Source organism: Triticum urartu, chromosome 7A (genome assembly GCF_056163025.1).
Source record: "Triticum urartu cultivar PI428250 chromosome 7A, HENAU_Tu73, whole genome shotgun sequence".
NCBI lineage: Eukaryota > Viridiplantae > Streptophyta > Magnoliopsida > Poales > Poaceae > Triticum > Triticum urartu.
This window is the reverse complement of record NC_141879.1, coordinates 549,623,854-549,639,574: the sequence shown is the minus strand read 5'-3', so window position 1 is coordinate 549,639,574 and position 15,721 is coordinate 549,623,854. Positions and strand designations below refer to the sequence as shown.

Here is a 15,721-nt window from a genome sequence, read left to right as displayed (position 1 = left end):
TGAGTCGGAGCACGACTTAGAGGCATAACCGCATGGTAGGCATGTCGCAAGAGGGGTAATCTTTACATATCCCATGTACTGAACAAGAAAGGTATAAAGAGTTGGCTTACAATTGCCACTTCACACAATACATAAATATATCATACATCATCCAGAATACAATCAAGGTTCGACTACGGAACCAAAATAAAGAAAGACAACCCCAAATTCTAGATCCCCGATCGCCCCAACTGGGCTCCTCTACTGATCATCCAGAAAAGAAACATAGTAACGACCCGAATCCTCGTTGAACTCCCACTTGAGTTCGGTAGCGTCCCCTGCACTGGCATCATCAGCACCTGCATCTGTTTTGGAAGTATATGTGAGTCACGGGGACTCAGCAATCTCACACCCTCGTGATCCAGACTATTTAAGCTTAAAGGTAGGAAAAGGGGTAGTGAGGTGGAGCTGCAGCAAGCACTAGCATATATGGTGGCTAACTTACGCAAAAGAGAGCGGGAAGAGAAGCAAAGCACGGTTGAGAAGCTAATAATGATCAAGAAGTGATCCTGAAGCTACTTACGTTCAAGCATAACACGGGACCGTGTTCTCTTCCCGGACTCCACCGAAAAGAGACCATCACGGCTACACAGGCGGTCGATTCATTTTAATTAAGTTAAGTGTCAAGTTTTCTACAACCGGATATTAACAAATTCCCATCTGCCCACAACTGCGGGCACGGCTTTCGAAAGTTCAAAACCCTGCAGGGGTGTCCCAACTTAGCCCATCACAAGCTCTCACGGTCAACGAAGGATATTCCTTCTCCCAGGAAGACCTGAACAGACTCGGAATCCCGGTTACAAGACATTTCGACAATGGTAAAACAAGACCAGCAAAGCCACCAGAATATGCCGACAAATCCCGATAGGAGCTGCACATATCTCGTTACAGGGCACACCGGATAAGCAATCTGTACAACTAAAACCAACCCTCAAGTTTCCCCAAGGTGGCGCTGCAAGGGGCTCTAGTTTGGACCAACACTCAGAGGAGCACTGGCCCGGGGGTTTAAAATAAAGATGACCCTTGAGTCCACGGAACCCAAGGGAAAAGGCTTAGGTGGCAAATGGTAAAACCAAGGTTGGGCCTTGCTGGAGGAGTTTTATTCAAGGCAAACTGTCAAGGGGTTCCCATAACACCCAACCGCGTAAGGAACGCAAATCAAGGAACATAACATCGGTGTGACGGAAACTAGGGCGGTAAGAGTGGAACAAAACACTAGGCATAAGGCCAAGCCTTCCATCCTTTACCAAGTATATATATACATTAAAGTAAAAAGATATAATAATGATATCCCAACAATAACCAAGTTCCAACAAGGAACAAACTTCATCTTCACCTGCAACTAGCAATGGTATAAGAGGGGCTGAGCAAAGCGGTAACATAGCCAAACAACGGTTTGCTAGGAAAGGTGGGTTAGAGGCTTGCCATGGCAATATGGGAGGCATGATATAGCAAGTGGTAGGTATCGCGGCATAGTAATAGAGCGAACAACTAGCAAGCAAAGATAGAAGTGATTTTGAGGGTATGGTCATCTTGCCTGCAAAGTTCTCAGAGTTGAGAAAGCTTGATCCTCGTAAGCATACTCAACAGGTTCCTCGATCACGTACTCGTCTCCCAGCTCTACGCAAAGCAAGAACATAAGCAAATGATCAATAATCAATCACGGTGCAATGCGCAAGCAACATGATGCAAAACATGGCATGATATGCGAGATGTGATATGCAATGCATATGCGTGCTCCGGAAGGAAACTGATGAACAAAGCATCAACTTGGCAAACCAAGTGCACCGCTGGAAAGATGAGTTGATTTCGGTCGAAATCGATATAAAGATCACCGGAATCGGATGCACGGTTTGCAAATGGCAAGCAAAACAAGAATGGCACAATTCTGCGATTAACAGCACGATGCCATCTAGAATGCAATAAGAAACTAAGATACTGCACTCCAACATAATAACAAAGCACATGGCAGTGATCTGCTCAAGATGCTTGGCGAAAGATGAACACTGAGCTACGGCTAAATCACACAAGAGCAGGTTCAAACAAGCATGGCAAAAGTGCAAAAGATATCAGCTTCACAGACTTAGTGAAAAATACTAACATGCTAGGAATTAACATAAGGAAGCCAGGTTTAGAGCAAGCTAACAACATGCCACAGGAACAGATCATGGCAAACAAAGGCATGGCATGAAACTACTAAAAGCATAGATCAAAAGTCCCTTACTGATCAAGAGCCAAAAAGGCACAGAAGATATTATGGCACCCATGTTAACATAGCAAGTTTCGTTAACAGATTCAGACTTAGCAGAAAACAGAGCATGGCATAAATAGAATTATGAAGACCTCTTTGCGAGCTCGATTCACTCACCACAAGGCATTGCATGACAAGATAAGCATACTTCCAGCAAGAAGATATGATCATAAGGCTAACCATGGCAAGAACAAGTTTATAGCATGCTTGGATCAACAACAACAGCCATGGCAAAATTGATTAACATGTAAACAATCTGCCATGAACATTTTATAGCAAAAGTAGAGCAAGATTAAGTCATGCTAGGGCACTCCATAAATGCACACAGGGGAATGGATGGATATATCATAACCATATGTCAAAATCATCCTTACTGAAGATACTCAAAACAAGCATGGATCACTCTGTAGCATCATGGATACATGGCATAAAAATAACAGCAGGAAAATGACTTAGTGAAATCCTAAGTCCCTGAAATCAGCAATAACACGAAGGCTACTTTGCACGCTTGTGCTAGTCACCAAAAAGATCAAAAAAATACATGGCAAGCACCCTTGTGAAGATGGCATGGCATAGACCAAAACACATGTAGAGCTCATGTTCATATGCAGCACACAACAAATGTGACAAAAATGACAAATCGTCATAAACTGCTAAGTAGCAGGAGCAAACATTTTATAGCACTCTTGCATCAGTGATTTGGGCATCCAGATGAACTCAAACAAGTATGTCACAACGAAACAAAATGAAGAGCACATCAAGATGAACATTTTGATATATCGTGCATGCAAAACGGATCTACGGATGAGGAGTTATGGCATGTTGAACAGGGCTCTAGAGAGTAAATATTTTGGGACTTAGTGAAAAGAACGGGGTCAACCTCCGGTCCAGATCTAGGGTTGACTTGCACGAGGATCGAGGTTTGCCGGGATCTTCGCCGGATCCTCGCCGGAGAACGTCAGGGTGGCCGGAGAGGAGGTGGACCCAGGGCGGAGGAGACCGGATCCACGTCGGCGGCGAGGAGCTCGGGGCAGCGCGGTGGAGGCGGCATCGGGGCGAGGCTGCGGTGGCCGGCGGCGCGGCGGGGCAGGCGAGGTCGAGCAGCGGCGGCTCGCCGGCGATGGAGGCGGCGGGTGCGCGCGGTCGGCGGCGGGGCAGGCGCGGGCGACGGCGAACGGGAGCGGGCGGCGCGGCTACCGCGGGCTCGTGAAGGGCCCGCGATGGGCCTGGCGGGCCGCGGCGGTGGGTGGCGGCGGAGGCGACAGGTGGCGAGTCCCGATCGGCCGCGGGCGGCGGCGGACCCTGTCCAGCGAGGCCGGACGTGTCCGGTGACGGCGGGAGGAGGTAGACTAGGGTTTGGACCCGGAAAATTCGGAGGGAATCACATATATATATAGGTAGGAGTGTCCAAATGAGGTGTAGTTTTCGAACACGCGATCGTGATCCGACGGCGGAGGACATGAAAGAGGTTTGGATGGGTTATTGGGCCGTTTTGGAGGGGTGTTGGGTTGCAACACGCACGAGGTCTTTATGGTTCCCCGGTTAACCGTTGGAGTATTAAACGAACTCCAAATGGCACAAAATTTGACAGGTGGTCTACCGGTAGTGTACCAAGGCCATTTGGCAAATCTCGGTGCATTCCGAGAACGCTTAACACCCGCTCATGAAAAGAGGCAAGAGGGGTGTGCCGGTGCACGTAGGATTGTCGGGTTGCAAAACGAACAACGGGGAAAATGTTCGGATGCATGAGACAAACACGTATGCAAATGAGATGCACATGATGACATGATATGAAATGCATGACATGAACAAAATACAAAACGAAGACAAAACCCAACCACGAAGGGAATCTCATAACTTAAAGCCGAAAATGGCAGAGTTGGAGTTAACAAATATGGCAAGTTACATCCGGCGCGTTACACACCTGTACCGGGAAGAGGCGCAGACGGTGCTCTCTTGGCCGGCGCGCCGCTTCAATGCCGGTGCCAGCGAGCGGTCGTGTCCGCTCTGGCCGGACATGAATGTGGGCACTGACGCTTTTGACTGGTGTTGACCGTTTCGGGCGGGAAGCGCGCATGGGAGGGCGGAGGGTTTTTTGATGGGTTAGGACGGTCAGAAGCAGGAGTGGGATCGGTCCAAACTCCCACAAAGGCCCCCCCTCCATATTTATCTCTGGTTTGCAGGAGAAAATGTGTCTGGACCTCATCACAGACCGATACAGACCCATGTTGAATGGCTTTCGTTGTCCCGACAGCGTGATCCTGACGGATGCAGACGGTTTAAGAGCATCTACAGCCGGACATAGCAAATATGACCCCTTAAATGCCTGCGGACACGCCTGGTCACGTGTCCGTTTTGAGCCTCTATTTATCCATCCGTGCAACTACACTCCTCATTTTTCTTCTCATATGTCCGGTCACTTGCATGTGATTGGTGAAGATGAAGAAAGAGAGATAAAAGAATGAATAAAGAGAGAGAAAAGATGGTCTGGAATGATGCCGCGTCCTACGTGGTGGAATGCCCGGACGCACCCGAGCGCGTCCGCGACCCCTCATATCCTCTCTATATTTGAGATGGATAGGAGGGTTCGTGGACAGCCTGAACGTATAGGGATGATATGAGGGATCCGGTTGGGTCACGTTTTTTCTTCTCTCTTCTGTCCGGTCACTAACCAGGCGTGTCCGCGGGTATATGAGGGATTATTTGAGGAGTCTGGCTATAGATGTTCTAAGGATCCCTTTAGAAATGCCCTTAGGTCCTTATATAAGAATGAAGATAAGGACGATCAACATGTCCCTGTAGCTGACAAAAGAAGCTTTCAACGTCACCTAGCAACAAGGGGCAAAAGGAATCGTCAGTGTCATTTCGATTAGCAGTCCCATGTACTGCGACCGGTCCTTCGTTCATATCTCCTTCTCCGATTACCACGGCACACAGGCGCACAAGAAAAAGACATGCACGCACTGATGCGCCCAGAACTGTCACATGCATGTGTGTATGCATCCACGACTGTACATTTCCTCTAGAACCCTCTCGTGCAGTACGTACCTATAGTGAACCGTGCATGCCCGGACATATCCATCGGCCATCGCCAACCTGAACGAGAATGGCATGTAGAAGATTTGGCCAGCTACGCACGACACCGACGGCGACGAGTGACGACAACCAAAATGGATGAAGCTAGCTACGACTAGCCGGAGGTGCTCAAGAGGGGACCTGCCGGTGGTGCTTCTGCAACATGATCTGTATTGCAATCAAGGTTTGCGGTATAGATCGTGTTGGCAATAAGGTTTGCGACATGGATCATGTTGCAATGAAGAATGTGGGGATGATTACATCATAAACAACGGATGCACAGGACGACTCGCGATTCGGCCGATCTTTGCCAAAGATTAGCCGACCGATGCATAGCATAGGCCTAAAGTAAATTGGATTTATGCTCGTCTTCAATGTGTCCTCACCCATAGGATCATCGGGCCCCATGGCTGGATTTCAAAAGAATAAAACACGTGACGGATAATTTATGAGAGCATCTTCCAATTTATAGCTAGCTATAGGATACTCGAAACTTCCACTCCAGCGGCCATACATAGTACTATCTCTATCTTCAACGTGGCCTACAAAATCACACGAGAACCTACATAGCACTTCGAATCCTTACAAAATGCTCGTCGAGAGAATGGAGAGATGAAGCCGACAACGAAGCCAAAGCCAAGGGTGCAACATTGTCAATATTTTCCTGCTACACTAGGAAGGAGAATCATCAATGAAGCTAAGATTTTAGCTTCTTTATCGCACCGTCGATGTTCTCGGCTTCAAATGGCAAAAAAGTGTGCGAGAGATGAGTGGGACATGAGCTTTGCTACATCAACGGAATAATACGCGGTTTTACAGGCCTGAGTGCCCACCCCACCAGTTAAAATCGAGGGGCCGGTTAAGTAGGAGGAGAGGTTTACTTTGACCAATTAAAACAAGACATGTCTGCCAGTCCGTAAAATTTGTTAATAGTTAGTCTGTGTGTCTATCATTTTTGGTGGGACATGATACATACAAACTCGACCATGTAGTTCAGGAAAGGCAAGCGATGCGGAACCGAGCGGCAAACGCATGGAGGAAAACCCATGGGCATGGCACGCCACATGTGCCATAACAGCTAGGACCCACCCGACAGAGCATGTTAAAATCAGATAAGGTCGACTAAAAGACAGAAAAGGTAAAATGTCTCACAACTTTCCAATTTAAGGCAAAACTCTCAAATGGGGCCAACTTCCTATTAAAAATTGCAAACACATGTGATAAAAATACTCCAGAACTTACTGAAAAAATCGAACACGAGATTAAAAATCTTGCAATGATTCTTTTGCGGAATAAAAGGCTTCCAACTTTAGGTGAGACCGGGAGAAGATTTATGGCACGTAGGTTTCGCGGCACACAACACCTCAGGTATGCTCTTATTTTTGGCTTTCGATTTTCAAACAGTTATATCTTTTAAACGAAAAGTCCAAATTAAGTTATGTTTTCATATTTGTGTTTCTCGTAACGCGGGCTTTCAAAGAAGATCCATTTACATTTTGATGACTTTTGAAAAGAAATGCTAAGTTTTAACTCTTTTGAAAATCACAAGTTTCACACACAAAAAAATCGGAAGTTCCAACTTCTGAAACTTAAAACCTACTGTATGCCCCTGCAAATCGCGAGGCAATCGAGCGGCCACTGCATGCCCCTGCGGATTTTCCAGGTGAGACCCAAACATTAAACCTATATCTCAAATATTAAAAAAATTGTTGCGATGAAATTCAGAAACTACACCGGACGGATCAAACTCAATCCCCAAAACCAAACAAGGCGCAAGAGAGAATCAGAGGAGCGGCACTTGAAAAAAGCGCAGATCCATCGAGAATGATCGCACCACCAATCCCTCCTATCGCACCCCGCCAATTCCAGCCAATGGATCCATCCGTCCGATCCTCAAGTTGCCCGCGTACTGTCTTAGTCAGACAGCAAGTAGAAGCGGAGAGCACCGCGGGCGCAGGCCATGCACGCCCCTTCCTGTTGCTCGGGCGTGCGGGCGATCGAGCAGTCCTCTCGCTTCGACGACCGACGGACGAACCATCGATCACCGATCAGGCCGTGCGCCTGTTGCTTTCTCCAGTTGCTCGGCAGGGCGCGCGCCCGATCACTGATCAGGAGACGTGCGCATCCGGTGGAAGAAAAGAATCCTCAACTTGCTCCTTGTCACTGACAAAAGCATGTCGGGGGCTTTCAAGGTAGGTCGTCCTAGGGTTCTCGATCGGACGCCGTCCTTGAGGCTTGACGATCCTGTGCAGTTCCGGCGGCTGACGGCTTGGGGCACCCGTCAATAGTGCTAGCGATGCTTTGATTTGATGGAGTAGAGCACGGGCGCATCATGGGATATTTGTTTGCTTGGTCGAAGAGGAATGCAGAAAGGCAATATTGATAGTAGTAAACTAGTAATGATAATGCAGAGAGAAAGAAAGAAAGAAAGAAAGAAAAGCTTCCGAATCCTGTGCATCCGAGGATGCGCAGGGCCAAGCCAACGGAAAGAAAAATGGAAAGTTGATACGTCCACGCAATGGAAATGCACAGTGCAGCCATAGCTCACACTGCCAGCACTATTTTAGCAGGTGTCAATACCGGGTTTTAATGATCGCCTAATAATTAACTAATGGATACACGCAATCTTGGCTTATTTCCAATCTCCAGTATCGAAAGAAACACAAAACTAATCTCGTTTGCGCACACACCCAGCCTCCGACGCGTTCGAATTCGGTTGACCAGAGGCCGTCAGGCGCGACACATCCCCGCACGTGCTCATTCACAGCTTCACCGAATAGAATACAGCTGGATATACGTACACCGCATCGGCCCAGATAATCCCTGTAAATGCACCACATTAATCCAAATCAGTAACGGACGCTGCCGAGCTAGAAAAATGAAATGAAAAACAAGAACAAAAAAGAACAGAAAAAACGTGCGGCACGAGAAGAAGACACTGCTGCGTCGCGCAGGAGGGAGGGGGGGAGGGAAAGCAGCGTGCCGAGACGAGACGGACGTGTCTGCGTGCCCTCGAGTCCCCGTCAGCCGCCCCTGTGGGCTGGGCCGCCGTTTTACCGTTCTGCCCCTCCGGCACCCCGCTCCCCGCACTTTTAAATACGCCACCATGCCGTGCCCCTCGGACCTCCCCCGTCAGCCAGGCAAGTCACACACAACGCACGCACGGCGCTCCCCTGAGCCCGAGCCCGAGCCTTCCTCAACGGCCTCCGCTGCTCGTCCGGCAGTTCGGAGTCTCAGACCTTGAGAGTTCACACACGCGCGCGCGGAGAGGCGGGCGGCGCCATGGTGAGTCGACAGACCGACCGATCGATCTCCTTGGAGCCGGTGCGGCGGTTCTTGTTCGCTTGCCGTCGGTGCTGATCTGCCGGGTCTTGCGTGTGTGTGTGTGTGTGCAGGAGGACGGAGCGCGGGAGGTGGAGCGGTGGGAGGGGTACGTGGACTGGCGGAGCCGGCCGGCGGTGAAGGGCCGGCACGGCGGCATGGTGGCCGCCTCCTTCGTGCTGGGTAAGCAAACTCGACACCCTCCCTCGATCACGCGGCGATGCATGCTCATCTCCTCGGCCCATTCCACCTTCTTCCAGAACCCTCCCGGCCGAGCCGAGCCGGGAGGCAGACAGAGGGCGACGCAGGGGGCCGACCGGAGCGGGAATAGGATGCCCGGGCGGGCGGGACACTCCGTATCTGCACCGCAGGCGTGCATCATGGGCTCATCACCCATGGTCCACCCTCCCCTCCCCTCCCCGCCGGCCATCCCTTTCCCGATCCTGAAAGCCGCCGCGCCCTCCCTTTCGCCCCCGTCCTTTCTCCATCGGACCTTCCCTATCCGATCTCCCCGCCCGCCCGCTTTCGGGCATGTAGTGCTCCATAGCCGCCCCCACCGGACCTCCCTCCGACTTCCGCCGGGGCTCCATCTCCATTCCGCTTCCTCCTCCGTTGCCCCTCCTCCCCCTGCCTGATTCCTCGCTTTCGCAAACCGTGTGCGCGCGTTCCCATCCGTTTCCCGGGATTCATGCAACTTGGTGAGGAATTGGGCACCTTTACCCGCCGCCAAGTTGCATGCCAAGAGGGCAGACCGAGAGCCAACTTGCGCGACGAAGCTACAGTCCATGGCGCTTTTGCACGAGCCTTGGCACCCAAGCTCCCCAATGCACCCCCTGGCCCCTGTTCCCCCACTGTGCCATGACGGCGATCCCTCTCCCTCCGGCCCCCGCCCGCCGTTCTAGAAGCCTCGCGTACGACGCGACCTAGCGCCGGGAAAGGAACGGGCGGGGCCCTCGCGTGTGTGGAGGAGACTGGAGAGGAGAAGCTGACCGGCCTGCGAGCTAGAGTGGCCTCTGCTTCTCGCTTTGGTGGTTGAGGACGAAGGCATGATGGCGTCGAAAAGGCCTTCCATTTTTTTTTCGCCTCGCTTTTTACCCGCCCGCCCCGAGCCGTCCGAAAACGGGCGCATTAAAAACGGCACGAATCGCAAGGCGGTAACGGCGAGCAGATTGGCCGGCGCGCGTCGGGAAAGCCACCCGTGTAATGCGGGCGTTATGTCAGTTATTACCGCACATGCTGTGCCTGCAGCTTACATATGCTAATTTTGCACACTTGTGAATTGTTTTTTCTTTCAGGTTAATTTGAAATATAAGCCGTTTTACAGATTTTATTTAATATGGACTACATGCGGATGTATATAGACATATTTTAGAGTGTAGATTCACTCGTTTTGGTCTGTATGTAGTCTGTATTAAAATCTCTGAAAAGTCTTATATTTAGGTATTAAGGGAGTACATTTATATGCAGCACACATGCTATGATCGCTGGTAACATTACCGTTGCCGTGTGCATGCAGTGGCGGAGGTGCTTGAGAACCTGGCGTTCCTGGCGAACGCGAGCAACCTGGTGACGTACCTGATGAAGTCCATGCACTACTCGCCGGCGCAGTCGGCGACGACGGTGACCAACTTCATGGGCACGGCCTTCCTGCTCGGCCTCTTCGGCGGCTTCCTCTCCGACGCCGTCTGCACCACCTACGCCGTCTACCTCATCAGCGCCTTCGTCGAGTTCATGGTACGCACGCACTCCCGCCGAAATATCTTAGATTTCTACCGTACCTGCCATCTCTCGATCATTACTACGCTTACTTCAGTACAGTAGTAATAGTAGCTGCCTGGCTGTCCATTTTTGCTGATGAATTTGCATCATGCACCGACAAAAAAGACTTGCGTGGGCTATAATAGACTCATCCTACTACGTGGTAGACCGACGTTTCTGGATATACGTAGATAGTGCAATTAATATGGAGGAAAAAAAACTTGCGTGGGCTATTCTAGACTTATCGTACATGGTAGATCGACGATATACATAGATATAGTTAACGTTGTCCTTATCACATCTCCGAGCTGGCAGATACACACCGGAATATTTCGTCCAGGTGTGCCACCACGTGGCCGAATTGACATTTCACTTTTCCTTTTCTCCTCGGCCGGTCTCGCGTACACGTCGTACGTCGACATGCATGTTTGACCGGCTGGCGAGGCCATCTCTTAGTTTAGCTACACAAAATCTCTCTAATAAGCTGCCGAAAGGATCACACTAATCAATTAATAACGAGGCCACGGTGGATGATGGATCCGAGCACTAAACACAAGCTACGTTGAGGCAACGACACATGTCCGGAGATAACCACATTGGCGAGGATTTAATAGCCGGTCACGTCAAATAATAACCCCGATTTTGATCCTCGACATGTGGCGCATGTGTGTTGCGTATGTAGGCTAGGCGCACTTCACGGATCCGCCCGTCCGTCTGGTCCGAGATAGATCTTCGCTGTTAAAATTATACAGAGACCCGGCCCTAGCTACACGGAGCACCACAGATGGATCAACTGGAGCACGTAGTTTCCCTGCGATCTGGGTTAGTAGTGGTCGGGGTGAAATGAGAGGCCAATGATTACTTGTAGGCATCAACTTTATTCGCCGGCCAAGAACAGGATCCATGCATGGGCAGGATCAGATCAGATTGCCTGGGTCAAAGGGAACTACGTACTCCTCTGATAACATTAGTAGCTAATCACGTCCTACGTACTGCGACAGCATGCACTAGGCTATAGTACAATACGTCGACGTACTAGCTAAGTTATAGCCGGGGGCAGGCCGTGATGGGCTTGATTTGGCTTAGCCATGCCACGCCATGCGTGGGCTGCTAATAGGATCGCTAGCTCGGATTAACAACCGGTCGTGGTCCGGTGACGGCGAGGCGACGATATCCATACCGCGGAAACAATATCCATGCTGCGTTTTTCTCTTGTTCGTGTGTTGTACGTCGCCCCGAGACGCTGACATGCGGGCCGTCGGGAGACTTTTCGCTGGGATGGGCGTGTAAGTTCCAACGTGCGTCGTAGACGGGCGTGATGGGTGCGGGTGTGTACGACGTAGAGGGTACAGTGACGTGGGTGGCGGATCGTGTGTGTAGGCGACGCAAGTGGAACATAATTTGCATCAGTAACCGTTCGACACAGGGCGTGTTTGGATGGTCCGGCTGTGTTGACGCGCATCTGGTTTGTCCAATCATGATGGCAAAAGCATGCGAAAGAAGCAGCAGCTAAAGTGTGGTCGCCGCAGTGGCGGAGCTAGGAGAAAGATCGACTCCACTGCTGACAGTGCCTGGCCAGCTTTTTTAAATGTTTTGTTAATCAAGTTCGGCAGTTTCTTTATCCCACGCACTTTTTCACACGAGATTGTGACATCGTGAGTCTAAAACGGATGTAGTACTATGTGCGAAGAGCAAATCTTATTACCATGTTATATGTAAAAAAACACTGAGCAACCAATTTGGCGGCCGCAAGCGAACAAAGCCGCCCGCCCTGCGGCGCCACACTTTCCGATCACGTCGCGGTCGCGGGCCCATGCGAACAACCCTCCCACCGGGGCCCGGGGCGATTCCGGTCATCCGGTGCGGGCGTGCGTGCGCGCGGTCTGGTTCTGGCGGCCGGCCGGCCAATCCGCCGGCGCCGGGGTCGGCAGGGGAATCTGGCCCTGACCCGACCTGACCTGACCGTCCCGTCAGGCACGCACGCACGCACCACTCGCCTGACCCGGTCCCGGGCTACCGTCGATCGCACAAGATCTTCCTTGTGTGCGCGATGATGCCACGACACGATTGGACCAATCCTTGGCCACCGCCACCATACGCTAAAGCAGCTGCCGTTGGTTCTCTCGGCCGCGGCATCTGTCCACACCTGTTGCACGGTGTTTGGCGGAGCGCGTGCCGGTGTTCCTGGACGGATTTCAGGAGGAACCCGACCCTCTTGAGTCTTGAGCAGCGCACCCCAACGGCCGGGCCGGGCAACGACAGGATCGTCGTTGCGGCCACCGGCCAGGGCCAAGTTGCCGCGCGCGCCAACCACGTTGTTGGCCGGTGTACGTATCGATCGCCGGGTGTGCGTGGGTGGGGCAGACTGACGCGCACGTTCTCTCGTGTCGGCGTCAGTCACGTACGTAGTGCATGCCCGGAAGGCCCGGTGCGGGGGTACCTGGAGGGCGGTGGTGATTTGGCCGGAGGATCGGGCCGGGACCAAACGGGGAGAGCGACCGTGCGTGCGTGCCGCGTCGACCCTCGTCTCCGGAGCTCTGGAGCTTGGTGCTTCTGCATGCTTGGTTTCTGACCTCAAGATCCACGACGATCACATGCTCACCTGTTTGACCATGCATTTTTGTAGTCAACGCTGACTAATCACAAAGCAAATATTTTGGACAACAACCCAACGGGATGGCGCACAGCCAGATCGCCGGTCAAACGGCGCCATCTGCAGTGGGTCGGTGTCCTCTCCTCCGCTTTAGCACCGAGCTCACGGACCATGTCGAGACCGAGACGAGAGAGCCTATAGAGGGCCAAAGCGACGTAGCGCACGGGCGGCCGGCCGGCCGCCCACAGGTAGCACGGCGCCCACTTGCATGGTCCCTGTGGAACTTTATCGCTTTCGATTAATCGATGCAGGTTTTTGCCAAATCTTTCGACGTGATAATCTGATATGTTAACTGCAACTGGTTCTCCATCTAATCATGTCGCACCAATGCAATTACGCAAAAAAAGTTTTTTTTTCAAAAGAATGCAATTATGCAACCAGAACCAGTGTCTGTACTCTGTAGTAGTACTTCATGTGAGCCATGTTTTTTTCGCATTAGCGAATGGCAGCGAAATGCTAGTATTTTGGGTCAGGCCGAGAACGTATGGGCCAATGGCCTGCGTTAACATATCAAACATATTTTTTTGGACAAGCCCACTTAATTTTACACCGGAAAATTTTCATTCCGTTTGGTGCATTTCTGAGTGTAATAGAGAGCTGATGTTTGAATGTTTGGGATGGCGCGCAGGGTTTGGTGGTCCTGACGATCCAGGCGCGGTCGCCGTCGCTGATGCCGCCGGAGTGCGCCAAGGGTGCCGGCGCGGCGGCGTGCGAGCCGGTGGCCGGGAGCAAGAAGGCGATGCTGTTCGTGGGGCTGTACCTGACGGCGCTGGGCATCGGCGGCATCAAGGGCTCCCTGCCGCCGCACGGCGCGGAGCAGTTCGACGAGCACACGCCGCGCGGCCGCAAGGGCCGTTCCACCTTCTTCAACTACTACGTCTTCTGCCTCTCCTGCGGCGCGCTCATCGCCGTCACCTTCGCCGTGTGGGTGGAGGACAACAAGGGGTGGCAGTGGGGGTTCGGCATCTCCACCATCGCCATCCTGCTCTCCATCCCGGTCTTCGCCGCCGGCTCCAGGTTCTACCGCAGCAAGGTGCCCACGGGCAGCCCGCTCGTCACCATCGCCAAGGTCCTGCTCGCGGCCGCCTCCGCGCGCCGCGGGGGCACGCAGAGCGCCAGCCACGGCGCCGTCATCGACCGCGCGCCCAGCCCCACGGGGAGCACCGACATGAAGGAGTACTGCAAGCCCGGGGGCGCGGGCGCCGCCGCCGACGAGGTGACGGAGCCGTCCCAGGAGCTGAGCGGCCTGAACCGGGCGGTGCAGTGCCAGCCGCGGCACAGGGCCCTGGCGTGCACTGTGCAGGAGGTGGAGGACGTCAAGATCGTGCTCATGGTGCTCCCCATCTTCCTCTCCACCATCATGCTCAACTGCTGCCTGGCCCAGCTCTCGACCTTCTCCGTGGAGCAGGCGGCGACGATGAACACCCACGTCGGGGGCCTCAAGGTGCCGCCGGCGTCCCTGCCGGTGTTCCCGGTCACGTTCATCATACTCCTGGCGCCCATCTACGACCACATCATCGTCCCGTTCGCGCGGCGGGTGACCGGCACGGAGATGGGCATCACCCACCTCCAGCGCATCGGCACCGGGCTGGTGCTCTCCATCGTGGCCATGGCGGTGGCCGCCGTCGTGGAGGTGAAGCGCAAGAACGCGGCCGCCGGCGCCGGCATGACGGACTCAGCGGCGCCGCTGCCCATCACCTTCTTCTGGATCGCGTTCCAGTACCTGTTCCTGGGGTCCGCGGACCTGTTCACGCTGGCGGGCCTGCTGGAGTTCTTCTTCAGCGAGGCGCCGCCGCGGATGCGGTCGCTGGCGACGTCGCTGTCGTGGGCGTCGCTGGCGCTGGGGTACTACCTGAGCTCCGTGCTGGTGACGGTGGTGAACGGCGCGACGGGGCGCGCGGGGCACCGGGCGTGGCTGGAGGGGGCGAGCCTCAACCACTACCACCTCGAGCGCTTCTACTGGCTCATGTGCGTGCTCAGCGCGCTCAACTACGTCTTCTTCCTGGTGCTGGCCATCCGGTACAAGTACAGAAACGCCGGGGTGATCAAGGGGCGAGAATGATCGATGCTCCAGTGTGTAATGTAGGTGTCGTCGGTGCAGGTGCGCAGTTATTATCTTGGCAAGGTAAATTTATGGAGGTTTCGAGATGGTGTTGCCGTGTTGCCGGGTCGGTGGGTTTCAGGGTGTTCGTTGTTGTGGATTTGATTGGTTGGTTAGCTGACGAAGAAACTCGAAATGAGTTTGGCGTGGCAGGCGAATGTGTGGACATAGGTTTCGGCTGATTCAAGATGAACAAGACAATCACCATCTGCATATATAGAGATAACTTATTATTAGTCCGTTTATATGGAAATGGTTTTCTGATCTGTCCTGCTCGCTTGTTTGACTCTAATGAATTCCTGTCCTAGGATGGTTGTGGTGGCTTGGGGCTTTGGAGGGTTATTGGTGGAGCCCATTTGTAAGAGTGACCGAGTGAGCTTATGCATCTCCAACGCTAACCTCCAAATCGGATACCGGATCCGTCCTCAGACAAGATGGGACCAGTCCGCATACACTGATGCGCGCGCAGGTGATCCAAAGCTAGCCGCAAACATCCAGCATTTTTTAAAGCACATAAGCTCAA

The 15,721-nt window shown here is 52.8% G+C and overlaps 1 protein-coding gene across 2 annotated transcripts; it reads left to right on the top strand.

Annotated features, from left to right (window-relative positions):
* The first annotated feature begins 8,474 nt into the window (after window positions 1-8,474).
* On the top strand, window positions 8,475-15,464 carry NRT1:2 (nitrate transporter 1:2). 2 transcript variants are annotated; one of them, XM_048684509.2, is made up of 4 exons: window positions 8,475-8,650; window positions 8,761-8,869; window positions 10,203-10,420; window positions 13,726-15,464. In XM_048684509.2, exons 1-4 carry the CDS (start codon window positions 8,648-8,650, stop codon window positions 15,157-15,159), a joined length of 1,764 nt encoding a protein of 587 aa, XP_048540466.2. In that variant the 5' UTR covers window positions 8,475-8,647; the 3' UTR covers window positions 15,160-15,464. The 2 variants fall into 2 exon arrangements, with proteins under 2 accessions (XP_048540466.2, XP_048540467.2); XM_048684510.2 differs by lacking the exon at window positions 8,475-8,650 and having other exon boundaries at window positions 10,154-10,420.
* Window positions 15,465-15,721: the final 257 nt, after the last annotated feature.